The sequence below is a fragment of the Lissotriton helveticus genome, chromosome 5_1 (genome assembly GCF_964261635.1).
Source record: "Lissotriton helveticus chromosome 5_1, aLisHel1.1, whole genome shotgun sequence".
Classification (NCBI taxonomy): domain Eukaryota; kingdom Metazoa; phylum Chordata; class Amphibia; order Caudata; family Salamandridae; genus Lissotriton; species Lissotriton helveticus.
In genome coordinates this window covers 1,407,125,533-1,407,138,896 of record NC_136065.1, presented here as the reverse complement: position 1 = coordinate 1,407,138,896, position 13,364 = coordinate 1,407,125,533, and the positions used below count along the sequence as shown (strand labels likewise).

General features: G+C 44.1%; 1 protein-coding gene across 3 annotated transcripts in view; it reads left to right on the top strand.

Moving 5' to 3' along the window:
• Positions 1–13,002, top strand: part of TRIM33 (tripartite motif containing 33) — a 505,710-nt gene extending 492,708 nt beyond the window's left edge. For 2 of the 3 annotated variants that reach the window (XM_078644394.1, XM_078644392.1), the window contains 2 exons: positions 11,215–11,265; positions 11,342–13,002. In XM_078644394.1, coding sequence (XP_078500520.1) covers positions 11,215–11,265; positions 11,342–11,554 — 264 coding nt within the window. In that variant the 3' untranslated portion in view covers positions 11,555–13,002. The remainder of the gene's footprint in view (positions 1–11,214; positions 11,266–11,341) is intronic. The other variant, XM_078644393.1, reaches the window with a different exon arrangement.
• The last annotated feature ends 362 nt before the right edge of the window (positions 13,003–13,364 follow it).

Sequence of the window (13,364 nt, the reverse complement as noted above, 5' to 3'; positions counted from 1 at the left end):
GTTTGATGGATCAAAGCTCTTTGGTGACGAAACTAGAGAGATTTAAAGAGGTAAGGGCTGCAGCCTGGTGTCTGTTTCCAACCACTCCAGCTTTGCTACAAGTAGCTTTACAAGTTCATGGGCTTCGCGCAAGGCTTTAATTTTCACAAAAGACAATTTTAACCGCCCCAGCTGTTCAGGTAGTGCAGGGGCTACGGTAAAATTAGATCCTGTGGCAGACAGTCTCCTCCTCCTCCTCCTCCTCTGGTAAGCAGCTCTATTTTGCTCTTGCCAGGCAGTCTAAGGCAGTGGGAGTTCAGATGCCCTCATTTCTACAGGCCTGGAAGGCCAACATTTCAGACTAGCAGAGCACTTTCAATTGTAGAAAAGGGATCCACCCTACTGTTTAAACGGATGTTTTCTGACATCTCTCCCCTAAGATCCATTTCTTCAGAAGACGATCTCAGAATTTTCCAGCAGGAAGTGTCCAAGTCATGCTGCAAAAGGGAGCAATAAAGTTGGGGCTTGAGCAGGAAGTTGGGCAGCAGTGTTATTTCCTGATCCTCAAAATGAACTTTGGGGATTTGTCCGGTCCTCGACCTAAGTGTTTTGAACCTTTTCTTTCTCGAGGAGAGATTTAACACGCTGTGTTTTGATTAACACCTGCTCTTGAAGGTGGTGGCTCATCTAAGGAGGTCTGAAATTCCTGTAGCATCCTACCTAAACAAATGTCTGCTCAAAGCCAAGTTGCCTCAAAAGTTGTTTAGCCGCCTGCAATCCGTGGAATCCCGGCTGTTAAATTTTGGCTTTTGGGTTAACATACCAAAGTCTCATCTGGAGCCCTCTCAGCACCTCGTATTCATATGGACAGTACTGGATACAGCCTCCCTTTCATCCTTTCCTTTTCATCAAAGGATTCTGGACATTCAGGTTCGAGGCATGTGGGCTGCTGAATTCATATCTATAGCATAGATCGCCGCCTAGTGTTGGGTCCGGATGATTGCACATTGTTGTCCTCGAAGAGTCTTCGAAGTATCACGAGATAGGTGGCTCCTCCCCTGGACTACAGTGCGCATGGGCATCAACTCCATCCTCAGATTGTTTTTTTCCGCCATTGGGTTCGGATGTAATTTCGTTATCTCCAGTTCGAAATCAACATAAACTTTTTCGAGGCCAAAAGGCCTTTTTCGAACCGTCGGTATTGTTTGCGTTCGGTGCCCAGTTCTGTTCCGACTCGCTTCCCGAGTTAGACATCCAGGGAGTCGCGTGACTCTTCGGTGATCGAGGCCCAGTCAACGCAGCAAGACCTTCGACGACAAAACATGGAACGGAGCCCGTTCAAGAAGTGTCCCGTGTGCGGATCGAAGTACCCACACATCGACGTCCACCCAGTGTGCAACAAGTGCCTGTCGCCGGACCATGATGAAGCCAACTGTATGGCTTGTTCACGGTTTCGTTCGAAGAAGACGATTCGGTTTCGGAGCGTGGCGCGCATGGAGGCCCGGCAGTCGGCCCCGGTGGACATCTTCGACAGCGAGGAAGCAGACGAACACGATGTTCAGATGCAGATTTCACCTCCAGCGGAGGAAATCGACTACAACTATCATGTGGATGTCGAAGACCTAGACGTAGAAGAAATCGTCGACGAGGTAGGAGACGACAATGAGGCCTATGGGGCCATGGAAGATAGCTCAGAGGAAGAGCTATGCCCCGTTCGAACAATTACAAAGGCTCAGGTCGAGGGATCGCCACTCGGCCTTACCCAAGACCTTCTACCAGGATCCACGGCCCCGCCTCCAGGCCCGGCTACGGACACTTCGGCGGAGCTGCCATTTTCGAAAACGAAACCGGAAGTGAAACCTTCGGTGTCAACACAACCGAAAGTGGTTGAAACGCCATCGAAACCGAAGACGTCTGCTCCCCTGTCGACACCCTCGTCTTCCGAGGTGTCTGGACAACCCAGGCCGAAGAAAGCTGTCGACCCGGTGAAGTCGGGCAAGAGCGTCCAGCCAAAGTTGGCCAAGGGCGTCGAGCAGAAGTCCAAGAAGGGCGTCGAGCCAGAGTCAAGCAAGGGCGTCGAGCCGAAGTCCAAGAAGGGCGTCGAGCCGGAGCCTAGCAAGGGCGTCGAGCCGAAGACCAGCAAGGGCGTCGAGCCGAAGACTGGGGCCCCAAAAACGGTTACCCAGGCCGCCGACCCGATACAGTCGGCGTCTGCTGTCGCGGAAGGGGGGCGTAGCACGCCTAAGAAGGATGCTCCTAAGCCTCGGCCGGAACAGCCCAAGTCATCGACGCTCGAGTCTTCACACGTTGGTGGACCGAAATCGTCTGTCGTGTCGACGAAGCCGTCCGCTTCCTTTACGAAGCAGGTCTCGGACTCCCTGAAGCGTATCAGGGACAAGGCTTCGGCGGAAGACCCCAAGACACCTTCCGCCCCGAAGCAGTCAGTCCCCACGTCAGTCATCGACGCCAATCCTCTTGACGTTGCCGCCGAAGGTGGCACCGAAGGCCTTCACACCACGGTCGGTGCCCGAAGCAAACTTGCAGGGTTCTGCGGGGTCGAAGCCTACTCACCCGGCTGGGGGCTTGAAGCATCGACCACCATTGGTAGAGGAGCAGTCGGAGCGTTTCATCGATGCCGACACCGGGAAGCTTACGCTTTACAAAAGGAAGATTACGGCGACGAAGCCTTTGGAGTCATACACAATTCCTCTAAAGCGCAAAAAGCCTGCTTCGGATTCACCGGTCTTGGTCGAACCACTGGCTCCTCGGACTCCAAGAATTGCCACACCCTCGCCAACTTATTCGGATGTGGAGGATGCTGGGGATGAGGACGAGGAATACAACTTTCCTGCCAACACATATCCTGTTGAACAACAGGACTCATGGGTAGAGGCAGGAGACCAAGGGGATCAGCAACCCGCCCTTGACCCTCAGGTCTACAACGTCAAGACCTCTCCCACTGAGGATTCTGCGGCATTTAATGCCTTGATCGAGAGGGCGGCAAAAAACCACGACGTTGAGCTGCATGCTGACCCTGTGGAGGTGGACTTCCTCTTTGACACTTTTTCGACAGCTGAAAAAACTGTGAAGACTCTCCCGATGCTAAAGGGGGTCCTGAAACATGCTGCGGACATCTTTAAGGAACCCACGCGGTCAAGGGTAGTCAACCCTAGAATTGAAAAAAAATACCGACCGGCACCTGGCGATCCAACCTACATCAAGGGCCAGTTGCCATTGGACTCCCTGGTCGTTTCTAATGCCCGCAAAAGGGCGAATTCGCAGACCACTGGTGAAGCTCCTCCCCCGGACAAAGAATCCAAAGTGCTGGAGGCATCAGGAAAGAGAGTAGCAGCTCAGGCGGCCAATATCTGGCGTATTTCTAACACGCAGGCACTCTTGGCTCGGTACGACAGGGCACACTACGACACACTAGAGACCCTGTTGCAACATCTCCCAGACCAATATAAAGAGGCAGCGGAGATGCTTATCCAGGAAGGGAAGCTCATCTCCAACGCTTCCATTAAGTGTGCACTAGACGTTGCGGACACTGCAGCCAGGGCAATTAACACCAGTGTGATGTTGAGACGTCAGGCATGGCTCAGAATCTCCGGGTTTAAGCCTGAGATCCAAACTACCATCCTCAACCAGACGGTAAACCCTGACAGATTATTTGGTCCTGAGGTGGATACCACCTTGGAAAAAATAAAGAAGGATACCGAGACTGCTAAGTCCATGGGAGCTCTCCTGTCCCAACAGTTTAGGGGGAGCACTTTTCGTCCCTCTTACCCCAAGCAAAGTAGAGGAGGTTATCGGGGCAACAGCGCCAAGGGCAGAGGCAGGGGCAACAACAACTCCCGTTCCTCCGCCAACAGTGACGCCCTGTCACTGCCCCCGACCATTCCACACCTTTCGGGGGAAGACTCCAGCAGTTCCTACCAGTCTGGAAATCCATCACCACAGACAGGTGGGTCAGGAAACATATCCAGTTCGGTTATTGTTTGGAGCTCACATCCACTCCACCCAACTTACCACCAAAACACCGTCCTATGTCCACAGAGCATTTGCACTTATTGCAGCAGGAAGTTCTTGTCATGCTGCAAAAGGGCGCTATAGAGCTCGTGCCAGTGGAGGAAGAAGGCACAGGAGTGTAATCCCTGTACTTCTTAATCCCGAAGAAGGACGGGTACCTCAGGCCTATTCTGGACCTCAGGCCCCTAAACCAGTACATTCTCTCAGAACACTTCCACATGCTAACGCTGCAGCAAGATCTTCCGTTACTCAATCAGGGAGACTTCCTCGCAACCTTGGACCTCAAGGATGCTTACTTCCACATTCCACTCCATCCATCACACAAGAAATACCTCAGATACACCATTCAGAATCGGCATTATCAATTCAAGGTCCTTCCTTTCGGAGTGACCACGGCCCCCAGAGTGTTCACCAAATGTCTGGCGACAGTGGCGGCGCACCTCAGGAGACAGAACGTACATGTCTACCCTTATCTGGACGACTGGCTGGTTCAGGCAAAGTCAGCCCAGCAGTGCGCCGCCGACATGTCCCACACCATTCACCTTCTTCACGGTCTGGGATTCTCCCTAAACTATCCAAAGTCGCACCTTCAGCCGGCCCATGTGCGGCAGTATCTGGGCGCGACAATAGATACCCTGGCAGCCACGGCTCAGCCAACTTCAGTGAGGATCAACAACATCCAGTCGCTAATCCAAAAGTTCAGACCGCAACACTCGCTTCCTGCGAGAGTGTTCATGCAGTTGATAGGCATGATGGCCTCCTGCATCTTCATAGTCACGCACGCGAGGTTACATACGCGTCCGCTCCAAGAATGCTTCTAGCATCAGTGGACTCAGACTCAGGGACAGTTGAACGACCTAGTGTTGGTGACCGGTCGGGCATACAACTCTCTGCATTGGTGGAATCCACACAACCTTTGCAAGGGCCGACTGTTCCAGGAGCCTGTGCCACAGATTATCCTGACGACGGACGCATCTCTCCAGGGATGGGGAGCTCATGTACTCCACTACACGGTGCAGGGAGTATGGCCAACGCAGAAAAGGAAGATGCACATCAACTACCTAGAACTGATGGCAATCTTCATGGCGCTGAAGGCATTCAAAGTACATCTGTGCAACAAGGTCGTGTTGATCCGGACGGACAACATGACGGCCATGTACTACATCCAAAAGCAGGGAGGTACACACTCTCCACAGTTGTCTCATCTGGCTCAGAGCATTTGGAAGTGGGCCATTCAGAGGAACATCTTCCTCATGGCGGAACACCTCACGGGCATGGACAATCAGATGGCGGACCTGCTCAGCAGGTACAGCCGCCAAATGCACAAGTGGGAGTTACATCCATCAGTACTCCACCCGTACTTCCAGCAGTGGGGTCATCCAGAGATAGACCTGTTCGCCACAAGGGAAAACGCAAAATGCCAGAGCTTTGCCGCCAGGTTCCCTCACCCACAGTCGCAGGGCAATGCGATATGGATGAACTGGTCAGGCAGATTTGCGTATGCTTTTCCCCCAGCACCTCTCATACCGCTGGTGGCAAGAAAGCTGATGCAACACTCAATGACACTCAACCTGGTTGCTCCAACGTGGGCACGCCAGCCATGGTATACCACGTTTCTAGAACTCTCCGTGGTACCGCATCAACGGCTACACCTCACACCCAGGCTTTTGACGCAGAACCATGGCGACATTCAGCATCCAGATCCGCAACAGCTCAATCTGGCGATCTGGCTCCTGAGGTCTTAGAGTTTGGCTACCTTGACTTGCCTCCTGAATGCATGGATATCATTCGGGAGGCGAGAAAGCCCACCACTAGAGCCAGCTATGCAGCAAAATGGAAGCGGTTTGTCATTTACTGTACTGAACGCCACATCAACCCGCTTGATGCATCCATTCCCAACATCATATGTTATTTGTTGCATCTTTACAACTGCAATCTTGCATATGCTTCCATTCGGATACACTTATCCGCCATAGCGGCTTATCTCCATAACAGGCAGCATCTCTCCGTTTTCAGGGTGCCTGCCATTAAAGCCTTCCTAGAAGGGCTGAAGCGGATCATCCCGCCCAGGACCCCGCCAGCTCCTGTATGGAACCTCAATGTGGTCCTCACCAGGTTGATGGGCCCACCTTTTGAGCCTCTACATTCATGTGAGATTCAGTTCTTAACGTGGAAAGTGGCTTTTCTCATTGCTATTACGTCTCTACGACGTGTTAGTGAGCTGCAGGCGCTCACTGTACAAGAGCCATTCATACAGATTCACTCCAACAGGGTGTTGCTGCGCACTAACCCTAAATTTCTTCCTAAAGTGGTTTCGCAGTTCCATGTCAATCAGACCATTGAACTGCCCGCGTTCTTTCAAAACCCAGAGACAAACGAGCTTTAATGTACTACATCGATAGGACCAAAGACTTTAGGAAAACACAACAACTCTTTGTTGCCTTTTCAGCCCAGCACAAAGGCAACCCCATTTCCAAAGCAGGTATAGCCAGGTGGATCGTTAAGTGCATTCAAATTTGCTATCACAAGGCTAAGCGCACTTTGACGGTCCCTCCCAGAGCCCACTCCACTCGCAAGTTGGGGGCCTCTATGGCTTTCCTTGGTAATATCCCTTTGGAAGAATTTTGTAGAGCAGCCACATGGTCTACACCACACACATTTACTAAACATTACTGTGTAGATGTGCACTCCAGGCAGCTGTAGGGCAGGCTGTTCTTAAAACACTTTTTCAGACTTCTGCAGCTGGCACAGGTGGCCGCCGTTAATGGAGGGACTGCTATGTATTCTATGCTATAGATATGAATTCAGCAGCCCACATGCCCCGAACTGAATATGCTACTTACCGGTATGCATCTGTTCTTGGCATGTAGGGCTGCTGACATTCATATCGCCCGCCCTCCTCCCCGGCGCCTGTAGCGTCTGCAGACTTTTTTACACTTACTCTTAGCATGGCCATCGCTTACTCTGTTACACTCCATCTTTGCCACAATGGCTAAAAACAATCTGAGGATGGAGTCGATGCCCATGCGCACTGTAGTCCAGGGGAGGAGCCACCTATCTCGTGATACTTAGAAGACTCTTCCAGGACAACAATGTGCAATCATCCGGACCCAACACTAGGTGGCGATCTATGCTATAGATATGAATGTCAGCAGCCCTACATGCCAAGAACAGATGCATACTGGTAAGTAGGATATTCATTCATGATTTTCTTGTTTCAGGAAAGAACTTGTGGTTCCGCCCCAGGCTTTGAATCCCACACTGGGAGATCTGTCAGACACCATTAAGGAATAGGAACAGTGTTTGACCAAGCATCACAAGCCTGTGGGGCATACGTTTAAATCACAGCTTCAAAGCGCTGTGGAACAACCAAATTTATCTTAAGGTCAACATGTTGAAATGCCACCTAAACATCATACAGATCAGTAGCAATCCTGTTTATGCAGTAAGAACACCTTCTATACCCATATATTTTGCATCAATCTGCCATTTAGTGGCTGGGTCTGGAGATTTTCGGAGTGAATTATTTTTCTTTTGGAGTCTCCCAGGTCGGAGTTTTACCTGCCATATATATGTATAGTAATAATTGCATCACCTACTTTATCATATGCATCAGCTCACCTTAGTTGTGTTTTTTTTATTGTGGAAGTACATTTTAAAATAAATACAATATAAGTCTTTTAACTGCATTTGATGCTTTATTTATATAAGCACTAGTAACATTAGTTTATAATGCTACTCCAGTAGTCTGAATATCTCCATTGATGATGAAACACATTCAAGCCCTACTTGTTTACCCATATGTTTTCAACATTTCTTGATTTTTGACAGTCTTAAAAAGTAAAATAGTTGAAGGCAAGTGTGTTTCCAGTCTAGATTCCTGCCTCATATTTCTGTATGAAGCATTTGCATCATAACATTACAAGGATGCCAGTTTTGAGATCCTCATGCCTTTGCTATCGGTCTGGGCAGTGTGGTTTCCCATTCTGACAAGTACTAGTCCCACTGTGTTTAGAAGTTAGAAATGGGATTTGTTTAAAATGTGGTATTTCCTCAACAGAGTACAGTATTCCTTGACATCAAAAATCATGTTCACATTGCGTTCCAGGTAGGAAGTTCCATAGGTAATGTATTTTCGAACTGTGGTTTGTAAAGTGTTTAATATGTTTGGGCCTCTTAATTGATATCCAAAACAGAGTGCCTTTTTATGTGATTTATTGTGAGCCCTAAATCGTATAAAACCTGATGTGTTACTGATCGAATGTTTGCCATTTTATGTACCTTTCTTAGAGGCCAAAGAACCATGCTAACCTATTCAAGGTTTATTGAAGAAATGTTTCTCATTGTCCAGTGCTTTAGAGGATAATTTAAAATCTAGTTAGCCTTGATTATGTGCCCCCAGAATTCAAATGTTTAATTTGTCGCATTACTTTACAGGAAGTTATGTTTGAATACCTTTGTGTGACCTAGACATGCAATATTAAACATGTATAATTGGATTTTATCTGTTCACCTTTAAAAGACCTCATTGGATCAGCTATTTAATTATTTCTGAAATACGTCTGCTATCCTTTGGACTGTAGGTTGCTGTTGGAGGCAAATCTCATTTTGACTAACAAAAGCTTAGCAAATATAATTGAGCATAAAAAGTATTATTTCTGTTTATTGTATTGCAGTGTTTAAAAATGTTAGGAAGCACAAATTACCACCATATTTTTTGTAGATCTTATTGTGGTAAACAGGGGGATGCTTTAGTAGTGGTTATCATTTTCATTGTGCCTTTCAAGGAAATTAAAACATTTTATTAAATTGGTTTCACATGGAATGGAAGTACCTAAACATTTTAGGATGATCTAGTAGCTTCTGCTCGGTTAATAGTAGTTCTCTCAATCTTAGTTCACTTAATTGTCAATGCTTATAAAAATAAATGTAAATATTAAAACTTGTGAAAGCAGAGTTTCTTTGACTTAAGATTAGCAACAGTGTAAGAGTTCATAACAGCTCACCCTTGCATCCGCATACCTTTCTGGATCTCCTGCCATGTGCAGCATTTTAAATGAAACCGTTCTTTTCAACTCCCAGCTCTGGTATCACCAGTTTTGTGATCACATCAATTGTAAAATGAGCTGTCCTTGAATCATGCAGTTATTCATGAGCAGTCATAATCTTGTTCATGATATAGAAATGACCAGGCTACACCAACAGTTATTGGAAATGCACAATCTTCTTCGAAGCAGCCAGTATGCTTTTAGAAGAAAAATGGGAACAGCATTGAGAAATTATTTGAGAAATGTTTATCGTTACTTTAGATGTGTATAGTGTTGCAGCGCTCATAGTTTTGATCTCTTAACAGACCAATTGATCATGACGTTCTGATTAAAATGCTTGAAGTGGATTAGGATTTCACAGACTACCAGTCAATCTTAAAATATTAGACCTAACAAAGAATAAGTTCTGTTCACCAAGGCTAGTCCCTGTGGGGGCAGAAAAGCATTGTCTTTCAAACCCGATTATTTAGTATCTCGTGGAATCACCAGCACTGAAAATTGAACAACACCAGGTTGATATCTAGCTGTGATTTCTGAAACAATCACAGTCAGTAAATTAAACCTGACACTCAATCTAATATTGAAGTATTTGGACCACATTAATTTGTAAGTGAAAAGAAAGTGACCTCTGGCTGAACAGCCTAAAATAGAGTTAATAGTGCTAGTGCCCGATCTGAAATCAGGACTATCTTATTGAAGTGAACACCACCCTGGGTCAGTTCCAACCAAGAATATTAAGAGCCTGAGTATTTAGATATTGTAACTGGTCAAACCAGACATTGAATAAAACTAACTCTAACGCAGATTATAAAGCCCTGCAGAAGCGCTATTGCATGTAGAATGAGGAGGCAAGCCTGGGCCTTATACAGAAATCACATTAATATGAAACTACTTTAAACCCCCTAAACCAACAACAGGTGGCTAGGATGATTTTTAGCCTTGTACATCATGCACATAATGCACAAGAACAAGTAATCCAGTTAACTGCGGAGTCAGACAGCCCGCTGGACTGTCATGTCAAAATGCATACAATCCAATAGCTGATGTTCAGGTAGGAAAAGTATGGTGAATATCATTGGAAGTAAAAGTCTGTTGTATTGAATGCACTCAACTTTGTGAGATTAACATGAGCACATGTACTTCAGAAAACCTAACATGTAATTTAGACACTCCTTCAAACTGATAGTTTATTGCTGGAACATTCTTTCTTGTGATATACAATATCTGCAGGCCTTCCTACAATATTCAAGCTAATCAGTAAATCCAGACTAATCTTGATAATAGCCTCACCACCCATCTGGTACCTCAGAAATGCAGATTCAGTGCAGTGATTGTGAAACTGGATTGACAGCCATCTTTGCATTCTGATTTCAACTGAGATTGGAAATTTGTATGATCATCTTGTGCAATTGAAATCTAGTGAAAGGACCCGATTTACATCTGGCCTGGACTGTAAACTGCCCTCACTCTGTGATTTATGTGCTCTATCAATAACAGTGAACATTCTTCCCCTTCCAAACTCTATTCAAATGATTTGAAATTAATTTCACGGGGTAATATCCCTTAACATGTAGTCTTTTGAATGAATAAAACACAGACATCCAAATATTTGTATCAGACGCCTTTTACAAATTAAGGATCAAAGTAGCGATTGATTATAAGTCCTTTGAAAGTAGAAAATGCATAATCTGGACAATTCTAGTTCTTAAAGGTTAAGCATATAACCCATAGTGATACAGTTGTTTTGCAAAATAGCAATGCTTTGATTCTATTGGAATGAATACTTAATTTTGTGTAAATCAGTGTGAAAGCATATTGGATGTGATCTAAGGGTAAAACGAAAACCATCAATTTGTTATAGAACCGTTTTAGGAAAGGAATATGATAACAATATTGAAGCTTAGATGCTCAAAATCCCCCTTTAGAAGACATCTGAGTCCTGTAATAAGTGGGGAGACAGTTGTTTGTAAGATAAAGAAACTTAAATATTAATGGAATAGGTAATTTTTTTTTTAATTGACATTATTTTAACAAGAGCCAATATGATCTGTCATAACAACCTGTTTTCCTGTTATGACTGATTCTAGAACCCTATGCAATCTTATAACTCTAAAAAGAATTATAATTTCCCTTTTTTTGACTCTGGTATCCTTTTTAGATGATGAAAGTTGTTCAAGTTTATGCAGAAACACAAGAGATTAATTTGAAGGTAAGATTTTCAGACCATGCAAACTTGGTGAAGGGATGTGCAATACCTGTAGTTAAATATTTTATTTTATTTTCAGGCGGACTCAGAAGTGGCGCAAGCTGGGAAGGCTGTTGCATTATATTTTGAGGAAAAACTGCCAGATGTCTATCCAGATAGAACTTTCCATCCTTTACCAGAAAATGAACCAGAAGAGGATGACGGGGAAGTAACTGATGACTCTGATGAGGACTTTGTACAGCCGCGTAAAAAACGTCTAAAATCTGATGAGAAACCGGTGCATATAAAATAACATAACATATGGACTTGTATCAATTGTAAAATAAAAACTTATTTAAGTGTTCCTGAAATAATGTAATGCCTGCGGAGAAAACTTCTTAAAGAAGGCGGCAGCTTTAATACAGTATTAGACTTCAAAACTCTACAAAAAAAACATTATTTCAAAACGCAACGCAGAAGAAAAGGCTTTTTTTTTCTTCAGGTTTTTCATTTTTGGACTTCTTGAAATTTCCTAATATGTTGAAATGAACTGTCTTACCGCGTTTGAGAAGTGACTTTTTTTTATTAGAATGAAGTTTTGATATGTTGATTTGTACATATTAAGTGAACCTACACTTTCCTTGTTTTCCTTCTAAAAGACTGGACCAGGCCATGTAGTAACTGTATTTAACTCATTAACACTGGACTTCAGTGTACATAAGGAGTGATATTGTTTTCAGCACTGCTTCGAGTGCACTTAGGTTTGATTGGGTTTGTTTATGAAACTTAGGAACTATCAGCTGTCTTTGATGATTACGTAGTCAACCTTTTCATCAAGACTGCTGATCATGGTATTTTCCTCATTGGTTGAGCAATGTATAGAAACTAAGCCTGTAAATATGAGTAGACAAGAATTGTTTCTTGATATACCTTTCTAAATCAACTCCTATGTGCTATCTTGTTGCAGTTATACATTTTTGTGAATGTTTCATTTTGGCAGTGAACTGCATTTTATCTGGACATTCTCTTACCTGTTATATAAGAGACAGGATGTTTGTTTGTGCCAAATATCTAGTCTTTTGCTCTTACTGAACTTGAGAAAAGCTGGCTTGACTACAGTCTTCCCTCATAATGCTATCAGTTTATTGATGATCCACTACTGGAAAAACAAAACATGAATATTACCAAATATGTTCAGTTTCTTATATTCACTGTGTCTTATTTGTAAATACTGCATTGACTCTTTTTTATGGAGCAGCAACATTTGCTGCACTGTTTTTAGGCCATGCGTGCTCCTATATTTTTGTGTTGTACTATGTTGTATTATTTCGAATATTGCATTCATATTTTGAAGTTTTCTCTGAACACCTCAAAACTCTTCATCCTTTCAAGCCTGTGATGGAATTGGTAGCAGAAGCCATTTTGGTTAGGGTTCATATTTATTCTTCAAGTATTGTGTTGAAGAATCACCTTATTTCACAAGCTGGAATGATGTTGCCCTGTTTTAAATAATTGCCCATTGGAACATCTGTTTAACCAAATGCAGATATTTGCCAATCAAAAATTCATATCTGAAAAATATGTAACCTTTTTTAAAAAACAAACTATACATTTCTATTTATACTACTGAATGCACTTTATCCTTGGAAGGAATGAAGTTAAGTTGACATTTGTTCAAGCTATTTTTTTTATTTTTTATTTAACTGAAACAAAAAATTGAGAGGTTGAATTGCTTGAGAAATAAATTAATTTTTAACTGAGGATTTCCCAACTTTTAGGTTTGCAGTCGTAATGCATTGTCAATAATTAATGTTCCTTACTGTCCAAGTAATAGGAGACATATCTACACCAATTTTTGAAAATAACATTGGTGATATGTTGACTTGCTTCTTGCCTTGCCAATTTTAACTACTAACTCCACACTCGAAATTAAAGTGTGGTCATGTTAGTGGAGGAAACAAAATAAGGAATAATTGTAGCTTTTTTGGTACATCGATTTTGAAATTGATGTTTCTAGCTCTTAATAAGGCACATGGATATTGTGATTTCTTTCTGTCTTGGTGGGACGGAGGAGGGAAACAAACTGCAGTATGGTGGGCTTTTTTTACCACTTTACATGGCAT